This window comes from Meleagris gallopavo, chromosome 4 (genome assembly GCF_000146605.3).
Source record: "Meleagris gallopavo isolate NT-WF06-2002-E0010 breed Aviagen turkey brand Nicholas breeding stock chromosome 4, Turkey_5.1, whole genome shotgun sequence".
Taxonomy (NCBI): Eukaryota; Metazoa; Chordata; class Aves; order Galliformes; family Phasianidae; genus Meleagris; species Meleagris gallopavo.
The window spans coordinates 21,672,229-21,685,313 of NC_015014.2; the positions used below are offsets into that span (position 1 = coordinate 21,672,229).

Sequence of the window (13,085 nt, forward strand, 5' to 3'; positions counted from 1 at the left end):
AGAAGCAAAAAAATGAAAAAAAAAAATCTTCTTTTTCTGCACTACCCGCTTCTAACACTCACATTTAGCAGAAGTCCTTCCAAACTTTTTTTTATGCAATCAGTGTCAAGATTATGGAGCAGCTCCATCACCCTGCCTTCTTTTTGATAATGTTATATTAAAACTAATGAGAGGATTTACACACATGAAATTATTAGGATATGCAGCTATTTTCAGGCTTAGTGCCACTGTTGTTATGATGCAATGACAGTATCTGGGTGGAGCTGCTTATGCACACTTGGTCCTCAAATAGCAATAACCGAGCACAACTTCATAATAATCTCATTTTAAGTGAATAGACAACTCTGAGGTCCAGGCTGCCACACATACCTGCAGGTAGCACTTCAAAGTGACACATAGTGACTCAGTTTCTAAAAATGCACTCTTCAAGATGTTTTCTCAAGCTTTCCTTTTCCTTAGAGAATTAGAACTCATAATGTCAAAGGCAAAGGTAGCCTATTTCTTCTCTCAGTAATAGTTTGAGCCTCCCACCTCACTCTGACCTCAGGTTTCCTATCCCGGATCCCCTCTCACACCTGATTGGTTGATTTCCATCATTAGTTGTCTTTGTTGATATGAAGTATTTGTACTGATTTTCTCCAAATGGCAATGAAGTCACAGTCTGAATCTTGTTAAACATGCCAGACCACCGCTGGGAAGTTCTGAAACCTTCCATTTCTACAGCTATGGAGAATCCCATCTCCAATGAACTCTACCACTGCTAATAATCATTTTGAGCATGAGGGCTAGAATGAGTAAAGCATTATTTCTGCTCCAAATAAACTCTTTTCATTTAGATGTTGTCAAAAAATGAAAAGTAAAGGAGTAAGGACACAACTATGGGAAATTCTTCATTGATTGTGCATAAGCCAATTGGATGCCTTTTCATCCACATGTGGTGTTTATATTGCCTACAACATGGTTTCAAATTGTTTTAGTTCCTTCTTCTTAACTGTGACCCTCCGGAAAAGCAAACCCAGAGCTATGTCGAGGAAACACAGTCATTAAAGTCATTTCATCCTTGGATTTCAAAATTGTGATGAGGTGGAAGAATTGGTGCCACTGTTTGAAATCAAATTCTGATCTCTTCTTCAGTCTGCTAACAAGAATCATTCCCAGCTTGTTGACAAACTCTCAAGACATCACAGCAATGGATTATATGCCAGATAAGTGAGGCACCCTCTTGGGAAGTCCACTGTTACTGTGCTGTTCCTGCTCAGCAGAAGCATCTCAGATGCTAAGTGAAAATTTACAGATCAGCTCAACTGACTGCTGAATGACTAATACAAAGCAGCACTAATGCTCACAAGTCCCAGTAGTCCAAGTGGAGTTAGAGAGGTTGCTGAAGAGGAGGAAGATCTTGCAAGAGCAAGAAAATGGAAGATGAAAGCCGTAAATCTTCCACAAATGGGACCTTGCTAGGAAAATAACTGAGCAATTATTTAAAAGGAATAGATTTTGACTACGCTGGAATTGCTCACCAGTTAATTCCAATGAAATTCAGGTCGAAGCAGAAAGCCACAGTGAATCCTTGGAAGTTGGGTGCATTTATGGGATGCCCCTTTGTGGTAGTGCAATAGGTAATACATCACTATTAAAGGAAGACTGGATCAATTTAGTATGGGAAACGAGCAAAAGTTGTGACTAACCGTTTAAAGTGGTAACACAATACTCAGCATGGGCATGATGAAAGAACTTTCAGCCCCTTGGCTCTATTTTTGTGTATGCGATGAATGATATAATGATATATGTGATTAATGATATAACAATCATCCATTTACGAGCTACAGAAATGTACAGTGCAGTTTGCATCTACACAAAATTCAAGTGCCAGGTCTCTGTCATGGTGTTTTCTCTTCTTGCCTAGTTTATATGCTCAATCCATAATTTAATACTTCCTCCTGCATACGGTATTTTGGTAAACATCAAAGCAGTGTTATGGGATTTATCACATAGTTACATAGCTGCAGCTATGGGGAGTTACACCTCTATTCATTCTGACTGTCTAGCAGTAACTTGTTTAAAAATAAAAAAGGAAAGAGTGAAGGCATGAACCTAAGCTCCAGGAAACTGTGAAAGATAGAAATGGTTATGTTTCTGTTTGAGATCTGTAGGTGTCTTCATGGCCAGAGGCACACAACAACACGTGCTGCACATTTGTTAAACACCAATCTTATGCAAATCTGCATATCAGATATATCCATTTGCAAAATAGTCTAGTTAAATGGCATATATAATGAAAATGGCTACAAAGACATATGAATGTAGAGGTGTACCTGTTTATTATGTGGAAATGTAACCTGTGTGCACTGTGTTTTTTGATTTTCATCAAATATTGCCAGAGAGCATGTGATGCCTCTGCATCCAAATGTTTCTTACTGCTATTTGTATACATCCATACATATATATCTGCACTTCATACAGAAATATACGTATGTGTAAATTGTGTGAATGTAAATATAAGATATGCCATATGTCCCAAAAGTCCCAAAAGAGCATCTGATGTTGATGTGTAGACAGTATGTTAAGGATCTTCCTAATTAATAACCCAGATTAAAACCTCTTGGCAATCAATTAAGATTAATGACAGAAGTCACTCTCTATCCCCCTGCGCCCGCATATCGGGCTGTGAAAACCCTGGGTCGTGAAACTTTAATCCTGTTATCTGCTGCCTTCTCCATCTGAAAAGCCTACAGATTAACAGAGCAGACATTATCGAATTTACAACCAGCCGCTCGGACAGCTGCCCTACTTTCAGCAGTTAATGGAAAAGGAACTAATCTGGTTAAGAGCATGGGACTAGTTCATAAATCTGGGTGCACAAGACAGTTAAAGCTGTCACGTCTCTTCTGGATGGCAGTGACTGAATTAACCTGTCGGCTTTCTTCTGCTGCATCGTGAAGGTGATCAGTCTTTAGTAAGCTGCACTAATGAGACACTCAACATTCACATAAACTAAAATTCACATTCCCTCCCTGTAAAGGCTGTGTCCGAGCTGGGTGTTGTTTTATGTCTGAGTTTGGTTGAATACACACAGCATTCTCTTTGCTGGAAGCCAGGCAGTAATCAAATATAACTTTTTACTGCAATCTGCTCCATAAGAGGTTGTGTTGAGGAATTAAGGAAACCATCTTCCCCCCTTCGAACGGTGCAGAATGAAACAAATGGTGAGGGACACTGAGCTGCCAAATGAAATGTTTTCTTCTTAATACAGCATGGAGGGGGTCAGGGGTGGAAAGAATGGTAATGCTCTTTGGGCTGCTGGAGACGGTGTTTGACAGCTGTAGCGAATTCACATGACTTTCCCTCTCTTAACAGGCACTCCCTCTGTGCTGTCAGCACAGCTCGAGTTACAGCAATGCCTGGTAGGGTGCATCTTAGAAGGCCTAACACACTCAGCTGTTTCTAAACTACTAAAACCAGCAGGAATTCCTCTGGCTGCACACACTATGGGGGCAGCTCCACTTTTTAGAATGTTCTGTTAACCTGTCGTGACATCACCAGAGATACATGCTATACTTTGGTATGGCACTGCTTCCATCAGGACCATCACCCGCCTGTACAGCTGCTGTTTACTTGCAGTAATGGGAACCACGTAGGCACTTACTTCATTCATAGAAGTGTTCGTACTTATACTATTGAGTTCTGAAGGCTCATTTTAAAAAAAGCAACAGCTCTCATCTACACAAAGGCAGGGAGTACCAAAGTGACTGCCTACACCTATGGGAAAATATTCTTATTTTTCACAATACTGGGACATCATTGTCTTTTCATAAACATGACTGCTACTGCTTTTTCTGAAATCTCATTCAGTGCTTCACTCACAAGGATGCATTGCGTTCTATTGGAGACCAACATCTGGATTCAGTCTGAATGGGGCAGTTTGAAATTACTGCTCTTAAAATGTTCCCTTCCATTTTCTTTAACTTAAACTGAACTTAAGTTCAGAAAGTGAACTTAATAATTTACCAGTAATCTTATTCTGGAAGTTTAGGAAAAACACTGGCTCCAGTTTCCGTCTGCACAAATTCTTGCTTGGAGAAATGGCAGAAAGAAGAAAACATTTAAGAAGAAGAGGTGCTCTTTACCTCTTTTCTCATCTCACTTTATAACCACTTTTACATCTTCCAACCACTTCAGCCATTCAAGAGATCCCAGATAAAGATAAGCATTATTTTATGAATTCTTGGGTTTATTTTAAAATTCTTAGCCAATGTTTTCTTTGGTATCATTGCTTCTACATCGTTCCATATTATCACTGAATTAAGAGCTCAAGTGAACAGTATCCCATGGTAATCAAATTGCTGCTAGGTGCAAACAGTTGAACTCTTCATTGGTAACTGTTAAAACATGGTGTAGAACTGAAAGTTGGGGTTCTCCTAGGCACTGCAGTTGGTCTCTGATTTAAAACAGTGAGCTCACTCTCAGTGAAGGGACTACCAGCCTCAGCCTTCTAACAGTTCCTTTTATACTCTCTAATTGACAGACTGAACGAATGATTTGATGTTTTCTGCCTGTGCCCAGCGTAGAAACTACTGAACAAACACAAAGGGAATAGCGACATGGGTCTCATCTCAGAGAATATCATACTGTCAAAGTCTTTTGAACTGTGAATTTATGATGCTAACAGAATTACAACACAAAATATGATTCTTTTGCATAACGTAGAGACGCTCACAAATTAACATTACATTGAACAGATGTTCCTATGAACTTTGCAGCCATTACTACATATTCATCTTTGAAGCATGTAAACACTAACAGGTTTAAAATTATATATATGTGTGTGTGTGTATATATATACCTTTTCTTTAGGTTTTTTGGTAACATACAAAAAAGCTGGAAATGCCCTGTAGTTCTACTATAGAAACTTGTTGAATGAGCTGTGGTATTTTTTTTCCTTTTCCCAGCCACATATGTTCACATTCTGACTGTGCAAAATCTTAAGTATGACTGCCACGGGCCATTTATAGACTTAAAAGAATTTTGTACAAATTACAGCAAGCTATAAGGTTATACTAAGTATTTGAGGAACTCTAATGACAACCTCTAGGTGCTAAACCATAAATCAGAAAATAAAATAAACTGAAGAATTTTTATAAGAGAACAGGCCCCTAATGCTCACATTGCAAACCACTGCCAAGTTTCTTTCTCATACAAACTCTATGTCAGAGGTGTTCCAGTATGGAAACAATAGCAGATGCTCCCCATGCATGCATTCAAAATAACATTGAAAATAACATTATGAGCTGAAGGCTGCCTAAAACTCTTGGTCAGTTAAGTGGTTTAACAAGCTACACTAGAACTACAGTGATTCCTTATTTTTTACCCCTTACACAAAGAAAAGAAAGCATAAATATGAGTAGGAACATGGGATAATGAATCATTTATAAATTATCTTGTTAGCAAAGAAAACAAAACATTGCTTTGAAAACAAAATAATCTCCTGCCGCAGACTCCACTATGTTTGATGGGAGCCCTTCAAAAGATCCATGGCTTAATGGAGGCTGTTTGTGTGGGGACTTCGATCCGTACCTGCTGTCCCCTGTCACTCCCGGGGAACTCGGCGGCAGATGTTGCAGTGCTAAGTTGTCTCTGAAGTGGCTCTCCGTCCTCATCTCCCCACCACAACAGAGTCAAACTATATTAGATCTCTTTATTTGTGCCCGAGGCATGTTTGGGAGCGCAGCTGTGTCCACCCCCAATCTACCTTTAGTGTTTCAGCCCCCAGGCAGCAAATGGGAGACCAAAACTGTTCTGCCACTCTCAACTACATCTGCTGACAATCCAGCCGCCTCGCTGCAGGCTGCCGAGGACCTGTGCAGATGTCATCGACAACCTGCTAGCTCACACCTGTACTGGTGTCCCCAGCCTCACCATTGCTGGCTGAAAAATGCATGGCTCCAAGGACTGCCGTCTGCAATCAAAGCTCCTTCACTCAGCTGCATGCAGCCTCTGACCAGGCCACCCTCAGCATTAGCTGGCAACATGGAAGAGTGGGAGACGGGGGAGGAGGAAGATTTGCTTTGATACTTCATGCTTAAATTTCAATTACTTGATCAAGGAACTGAATTCAGCAGTGAATTCTTTTGGGAACTACCAAATTCCTAGGCAGTAAAAGGAAGAAAATGAAAGAGCTGCTTTGCTGCTGTTTGCCGTAACGTTTCCCAGTTAAGTGCATGCACATGTGTATTTCACACACATGTGGCTGCTCATCATACTAACTTCAACTCACCAGGGGAACAGCATAGGATCTGCAGCCAGCAAATCATGAACAAGGGAGGTGTATTTTTTTTTCTTCTGAGAAAGCATTCCTACAGTACTACAAGTCACACCTAAATGATCGTTATTTTGGCCTCAATTCATTCATAGAAATTCTATTCCCTTTCCAGTAAGGATACTGAAGGTTAGTGAGATACTTCTCTGTTTTTCATAAGCCATGATGTTGGTCAATGTCATTCTGTCAAATCCAGAGAGGACGGATGCCTGATTTCTTACTGGGCCAAAAATGACTTCCCTGGTAGGCCAATTTTCCAACAGTTGCCATCCTTATGGCCAGAAATCCTCAAAACAGAGCCTGACTGACAATTGTAGTCTGTTCAGGAAAGGCCAGATCAGGCATCAGTGTTTCTATTTACACTGAATTTACTTGTTAAAGTATTATAAAGTACTGTATATTTTGCATGAAAAATTACTACTGTTCATTATTCCGTATGTAACATGAATAATCCATTCAAGCAGTAAACAACATGCAGACATAACAACCAGAACGCTAACACCAGTATCTGATAGCCATACAAAGATACTGTCTCCAGCTCTGCGATTTGTCATTCTGCAACTTCCAATGCATGCCCTTGTCTTACGTAAATCCCTAGATAAAGCTTTTTCTTATGTGAGAACAGCACCAAACATCATCCCTATTACCAAACATCATCCCTATTATCAGGCAGATAACCTAAAGAGTGATTACCTCTCTTTCCCTCAGAAGTAACTCCTTCCCTTTAACATCTCTAATTCTTATGTCGCCTTTATGGGATATGTTGCAAAAATAGCAAATCTCACATACTGTTGCTTTAAGGTAACTGAGAATCTGATCTGCCATGCCCATCTGTTGGTGGGGCAGTGTGTTGAGAAGAAGTTGCCATCTCACTTAGAGGAAATAGTTTGCTCCTATAGCTCTTCAAATGTGTCACACACAGGAATGCACATCTTTCAGTGTACATTTTTTACCAATGCATTATTTTTTTCTGTTGTACCATTCTTTTTGTTGCACTGCTTTCTTTCATTAAGGCCATGGAATTACCAGTGTTCAGCAGCTGATATACCCTGGCTGTAACATCCCCCTTTTTTGCCCACCACAGTTGATACATTCGCGCTGCACAAACCTCATCTCCTTGTTGTGGTCGCATCAAAGAGACTCTGTCGTACTGTCTTCGTAACAGTGCCCACAGTGCATCAAGTCGACCCTGTAGCAACAGAGCAACAGGACTCTGAGTATGATAAAACCAACAAAATCTCATTTATTTCAGTATTTCAGCTGTGTAAGATGAGTAAGGCACACAAAGTCCAACTTTAGTACAAAACTACACTGTACTGAAGACTAAAAAGCTTACCTTAATTGGTGTGTACCACTTCTCCTGAATGACTGGTGAGGTAGGCTTTGGTTTAGGTGGTTTTGGATGAAAAGGTTCTTCTGGTTCTTCTGGGAGTTTCACCACAGCATTTTTTGCTTTTTCTAATCGAGCCCCTTCTTCAGTGGATCCTTTGTCACCCCAGCGAACCTAAATAAAGCCAGAGTTTAGATGTAAATGCAATGCAGGCAAATGACCAGGAAACTATGGCTGAAAAAGTTTAAATTTGGAAGAAATTCTGAATTAACAGGAGAATAGAAAATGTTCACTCCTCCTTTTTGACAACAAGCATCTTACTTATGTAAGTGTGATTTTCCATCTCGCAAAGGCAAATAATTAAGAGAAATACTGAAAGAAAATCATATCATACACCACACAGACCGCAAAGCAGACAGGAAATCTGATTTATCCTATACCTTCACGTGACACTGATGAAAGCCTCAATTTCAGCCACCCCAGATTTACTAACACAGTGTGCTTCCTGAGAATCCCAGTTTAGATGGAAGGTGTTACTTCAGCACTACTGAACAGAAACTCAGTGGTGCTATTCAGAGACTTTTAAGTAGTTCTCCATACTGGAGAAAATATAGATGAAGCAGTCACCTGCATAAGTAAATGTGTAACATGTAACTAACTGTAAGTATCTATATCACTGCATTAAGAGCGCAAAACATACACAAATAGTTGGAAGGGGATGGAAACCCAGAGTATTGCTGTTGATGAGACAAATGCCTATTTCCACTTCCCTAGAAGGTTCTAATTACCAGGCTATATAGAGAAAGTACAGAAAAACATCTTTCTTCCAAGAGAGATGATTTTTGCTATGGTAATGTTATTTCTTACTGTAATTGGAAACATGGTGCAGCAATTATTTTTGCTGTATCCTACAAGCAAACAAGCCTAGGGAAGACTCTTAATTTCTCATCCCAAAAGAGTATATAAAAGTTATGGCTGCAGTTTAAAAGTTCTTGGTAAAAATGGCCCCAATTATGTTCAGTGCAAGACTTTCTGCATCCTGCTTCCTCTTTCAAACTAGAGTATAAGGAGGATGTGATAAATCAAAAGGCAGCAAATTAAGTTTTGACAGTAGGACTTGCATAAATGTGATGTTTATGCTGGTGAGTCATGAAATTGCTGACTGAAAAAAGCAAACTATTCTTACAAAACTCCACCTACACACTTTCCCCCCCCCCGGGGATCTCCTAACTAGATATGCCAGGCATGAAAAGAGATGAATCAAAATAAGAATAATTGAAGAATACTCACCCTTCCCCTCAGGGAAAAAATTAAGAGCATCACTGCAACTGCTTGGTAGGTATATGCCATTTCTATCTTGCTGCTTGTCGATTCAAACACTTTTATAAAGGGCAGGAAAAACAGTGGGATGCAATAAATCTCCCACTGCAAAGGGGTACAAGATTGTTTTGTAAAAAAAAATAAGCCTGAGTTTTCTTTCTGCTGCCTGGATAGAGAAAGGAGACTGCTCCAGGTCTTGCTAGGGACACCATACTGTACTGAGATCACTATGCAATGGGATGAGAGAAGGCAGCAGCTTGCTTTCTTTGTCATCCTCAGTTCCATATGCAAAACATGCTGATAAAGAAAGTGAGGGAAATATACAGGCAAGCCATAGTCTACCCTCTTTCAAACATACAAAACAACCTGGAAGAAAATTTTATCACCATCACAAAGAGTCTGTTAACACTGTAATCTCAGTGTAGAGAATGAGAGCAGCAAAGTACGACAGAGCTTGATTTGGACCATAATGCTACATGTCACCTGTGTAAAAAAAACCCCATAATTTCCTAGAAGGGTTATTGTTTTGAACATTACTGTTATTTTGAACTTCGCCACTTGGCTTGCTTAGTGATATCCTTTTTTCACAGGGGAGTCTTGTCTCTACAATATTAGAATGGGCTTTCATGTCCAAGTAGACCCTGCTGAGTCATTAAAATGCATCTGTATCTTTCACTGTGATCAATGGTACTTTTACAGTGTTTTTTATGAGGTTGTTAAAATGTATTTTAAACACTGTTAAAGCCATTTAGAGATACATGGTAGATTCCTTACTGATGGAATGACCTTCTCCTTCAGATTTAAATGGCTTCACCAGAAGAAACCAAAATTTGTAGATTCTGACAACACAACTTTGAAATTAAAACCAATTGTCTGTAATGAGTAAGATCCTGAAATGATATCTTAAAACTTTGAAGCAGTGTCAGAAGACAAATCTAGGAAGAGTGAACACCCTGGCTACATTATCATGGTCTATTGCAGAGGAGCAAAAGTAGTGGGGAAGGAAGGAATGAGAAGAGTAATCACAGAGAAGTAGGGAAGGACTGCTAAGTGGACATGTAACAGTTTGTTCTCTACTTTTCTCTGTCTAAGGAAACTGCCCAAAAGTCAAGCTGTCAGGAGAATGGCAGAAGAACAGAATGCATAGAGGCAAGAAAAAAAATCACATAATTGAATTGCTGTATGAACTGAAAACACTGAGGAAAATGTAACGACTAGACCATCCAATTTTTCATTGGCCACAGAATCCGCTGCCCTCTCATTGTCAGGTAAGGAATAACCTCTCTTAGATCTGCTTACTTTCATCATGCTCTAAGACAGTGATAAGTGCAAGGTGCGAACAGCTGGAAACTGGCAGTTAAGCCAGCATTTCCCTCAGCCCCGTTACTGTAGGTTCCATAGAACAGAGGAAGCTTCATATTTAAGCGCTGTGACATTTAAGGTGAGGTGACCAGCTGAGTACCCAAAGGTTCCAGAGAAGAACAGAGACACAGCTCCACAGAATAAGGGATCTTTCAAGAGTCTGTGCTATTAGCAGTTTAAGTTGACTTACATCTATACATCTTTGTTCCTACTACAGATAATAACGCTTTCTAACTTAATTATTACTTTATCCTCTTTTCTTTGAAAAGAAAATACCGTATATTTGCCATGTGATAAGAACGCATTTCTTAATGCTAGAGATATTATTTGTGTTCACTGAATATATATCAGATTTCTGTTTCATTTGACAAGATCCTCTGTACAAACTATAACAATATAAATCCTGAAACTCTTCCTATGGCTCATTATGGCTCCTTTAAAAAAGTCCAGGCTTGTTACTCTTTATGTTGGAAAGCACTATACAAAATGGTTTCTGTTTTTGAAAGCTGAGACTCTTCTAAATTAGCAGTTCTGAATTGCTGAAGGAAACACGTATAAACAATAGAACTTTAAACTTGCACATTCTTCTGCTGCATTTCAAAAGAACTCAGGCAAAGCCATTTCTTAGGCTGATACACTTATAGTTTGATCAAGACATAACTATATGGCCTAGGTGGGAATTTCAGAGACAGTTTCCTAGATTAAACTTAAAGACAGAAAACTGCTTTGCAAATTCCATAAAGGCTGACTTGACTGTAAAATCTGACATAAGGACGTGCCCATAAGGATGCACATTTTCATTCTGTTTTAATTAACATGATGCTATCATGTCTCTTCAAAGACAGGCACTGTTGTCGCTGTGAGTTCCTTTGGGATCAAGCCTCTCCTTAGCGTCACCATTGTCAACGCATTTGGCTGGCCCACAGTTGGAGGACTTATGTTTCACTGTAATTTCTTCCAAAACATTCAGAAAAGGCTCTCACTCTCTCCTTCTCATTAGCTTGATGGAAAGAGCATGTCTTCAAGCAGCTATTTAAAGTTCCAGTCAAATGGAACTACAGAAAGCTGTTCTTTCATAAGTAGGGTCAAAATTATTTGATAGGGTAAAAATGTTATAAGGCTTATGTCATTGGGAAAGAAGCAAACATTATACCATTGTATTTCCAGTACACTTTCAAAGTCTTTGTTTCCACCACTAGCAGCCTCAGAGACCTTGTATTTCAGTGAGTTATCATCTTTATATTGTACAAACCTCCATCCTTTTAATTCCTCCGACTCCTCGTCCACCATAGTAGGAAGCATCCACTGTGGGCCATTTCTTGGTAGGTAAGGGTTCTTGTTCCTCTTCCTGTCAATAAATTCAAACACATTTGCTTTTAAAAGATATTTATTTATTTACTTATTTATTTAGTAGGTGTCTTTCTAGTATCTTTTATTAGAGTACACAGACAAAATGTTTTCCTATCTTAGATGTGAAGGACCAGATTTTTAGGTTCCTCAAATGTTCACTCATTTCCAAGCAAAATCTGGTCATGTTTGGAAATACTCTCTTAGGGTTTTGTGTGAGAAAAGCATTGGCAGCATCCATTAGGAAAGTCCAAATGGGGAATCCCACTGCGTATGGGTATCAGTATACATTTGCCCTGTCTTTTTTGTTTGCATTAATAAAAACAAGCAAAACACACAAATAAAAAAGAAAAGGATCAGTGGTAGCTTCCTCAACTGAAAATGTAATGCCTGCAAAGAGCCAGATTATCAGCCCCAGTCACTGGGATTCAGCTGACAGCATTCAGTGGATCTGCAGTAAAGGTTACACAGCCAATCACAGTTTTCTAAGCCAACCGATGTCAAACTTGCTCTTGGCTGCCTCTGTTCAGTGAAGTACCTTATCATGGCCTTCGCTGTCAGAACACACTTGAATATGCTCAAGCAATTAGCTAAGTCAACACCAAGAGGCAAAAATACTGAAGACATCAGAAAAGCCTCTACTATGTTATTACTGTTAAGAGGAAAATAAGTTCCCTTATAAAGGACTCTCACTGTCTCAAATGCCAAAGCTGTGGGAACACACAGTTTTAAGTTTATGATGAATCTTTGGATTGTCAAGTACGGACAACTCAGTCTTCCTGCTTTCAGTGAAGAATGAGAAAATGTTAAATTGTCTTGAGGTAAAGCTACTAAACAGTTATATGAATATGAGCTTAAATGACTTAATTCATACTGCAATGAGATGACTGAGAAAGAGTAGAAAAGTGGACTTTGGCCACTCTCAGCCTAAGGCTTCTCACAGGGTAGTTCTTTCTTGTTCAGCAGATATTTACAAAAGAATACAAAAGGAGCCAGATTTGCAGAACACAAATGAGTACAGAGGAATAGTATCATCACCCAGCATGGTGTGTGGTGCAGTATTATACTCTACCTCTTTTGGAGGTGGTGGAGGTGGAGGGGGATCTTTGATGACCTAAAAAGGCAGAAAGGGAAAAAAAAAAAAAAAACATAAAAACATAAGGAATTGCACTGGCACCATTAAAAAGCATGCAGAAGATTTTTTAAGAGTGAACGGTTTCCGTCTGAGTCCCCCACATCTGTTCATAAACTGGCAACCACTACTGCTACATCTCTTGGGTATTGATTATCAAGGCCTTCTGGAAATTAACACCATCCGCCTGATAGAAAATAAAATCAATTGACTGGCAGACACTCTTTGGGCAGACGTGTCTGCCACTTTGCTTCCTGACCGGATAAGACTCAGTCATT

General features: G+C 39.4%; 1 protein-coding gene across 1 annotated transcript; it reads right to left on the reverse strand.

The window, feature by feature from the left end:
* Positions 1-7,250: 7,250 nt before the first annotated feature.
* On the reverse strand, positions 7,251-12,834 carry LOC104910686 (anthrax toxin receptor 2-like). The gene is made up of 4 exons (XM_019614635.1): positions 12,748-12,834; positions 11,581-11,676; positions 7,653-7,820; positions 7,251-7,505 (listed from the first exon to the last, which is right to left on the reverse strand). The coding sequence occupies exons 2-4, from the start codon at positions 11,584-11,586 to the stop codon at positions 7,266-7,268; spliced, it is 414 nt and encodes a 137-aa protein (XP_019470180.1). The 5' UTR covers positions 11,587-11,676; positions 12,748-12,834; the 3' UTR covers positions 7,251-7,265.
* Positions 12,835-13,085: the final 251 nt, after the last annotated feature.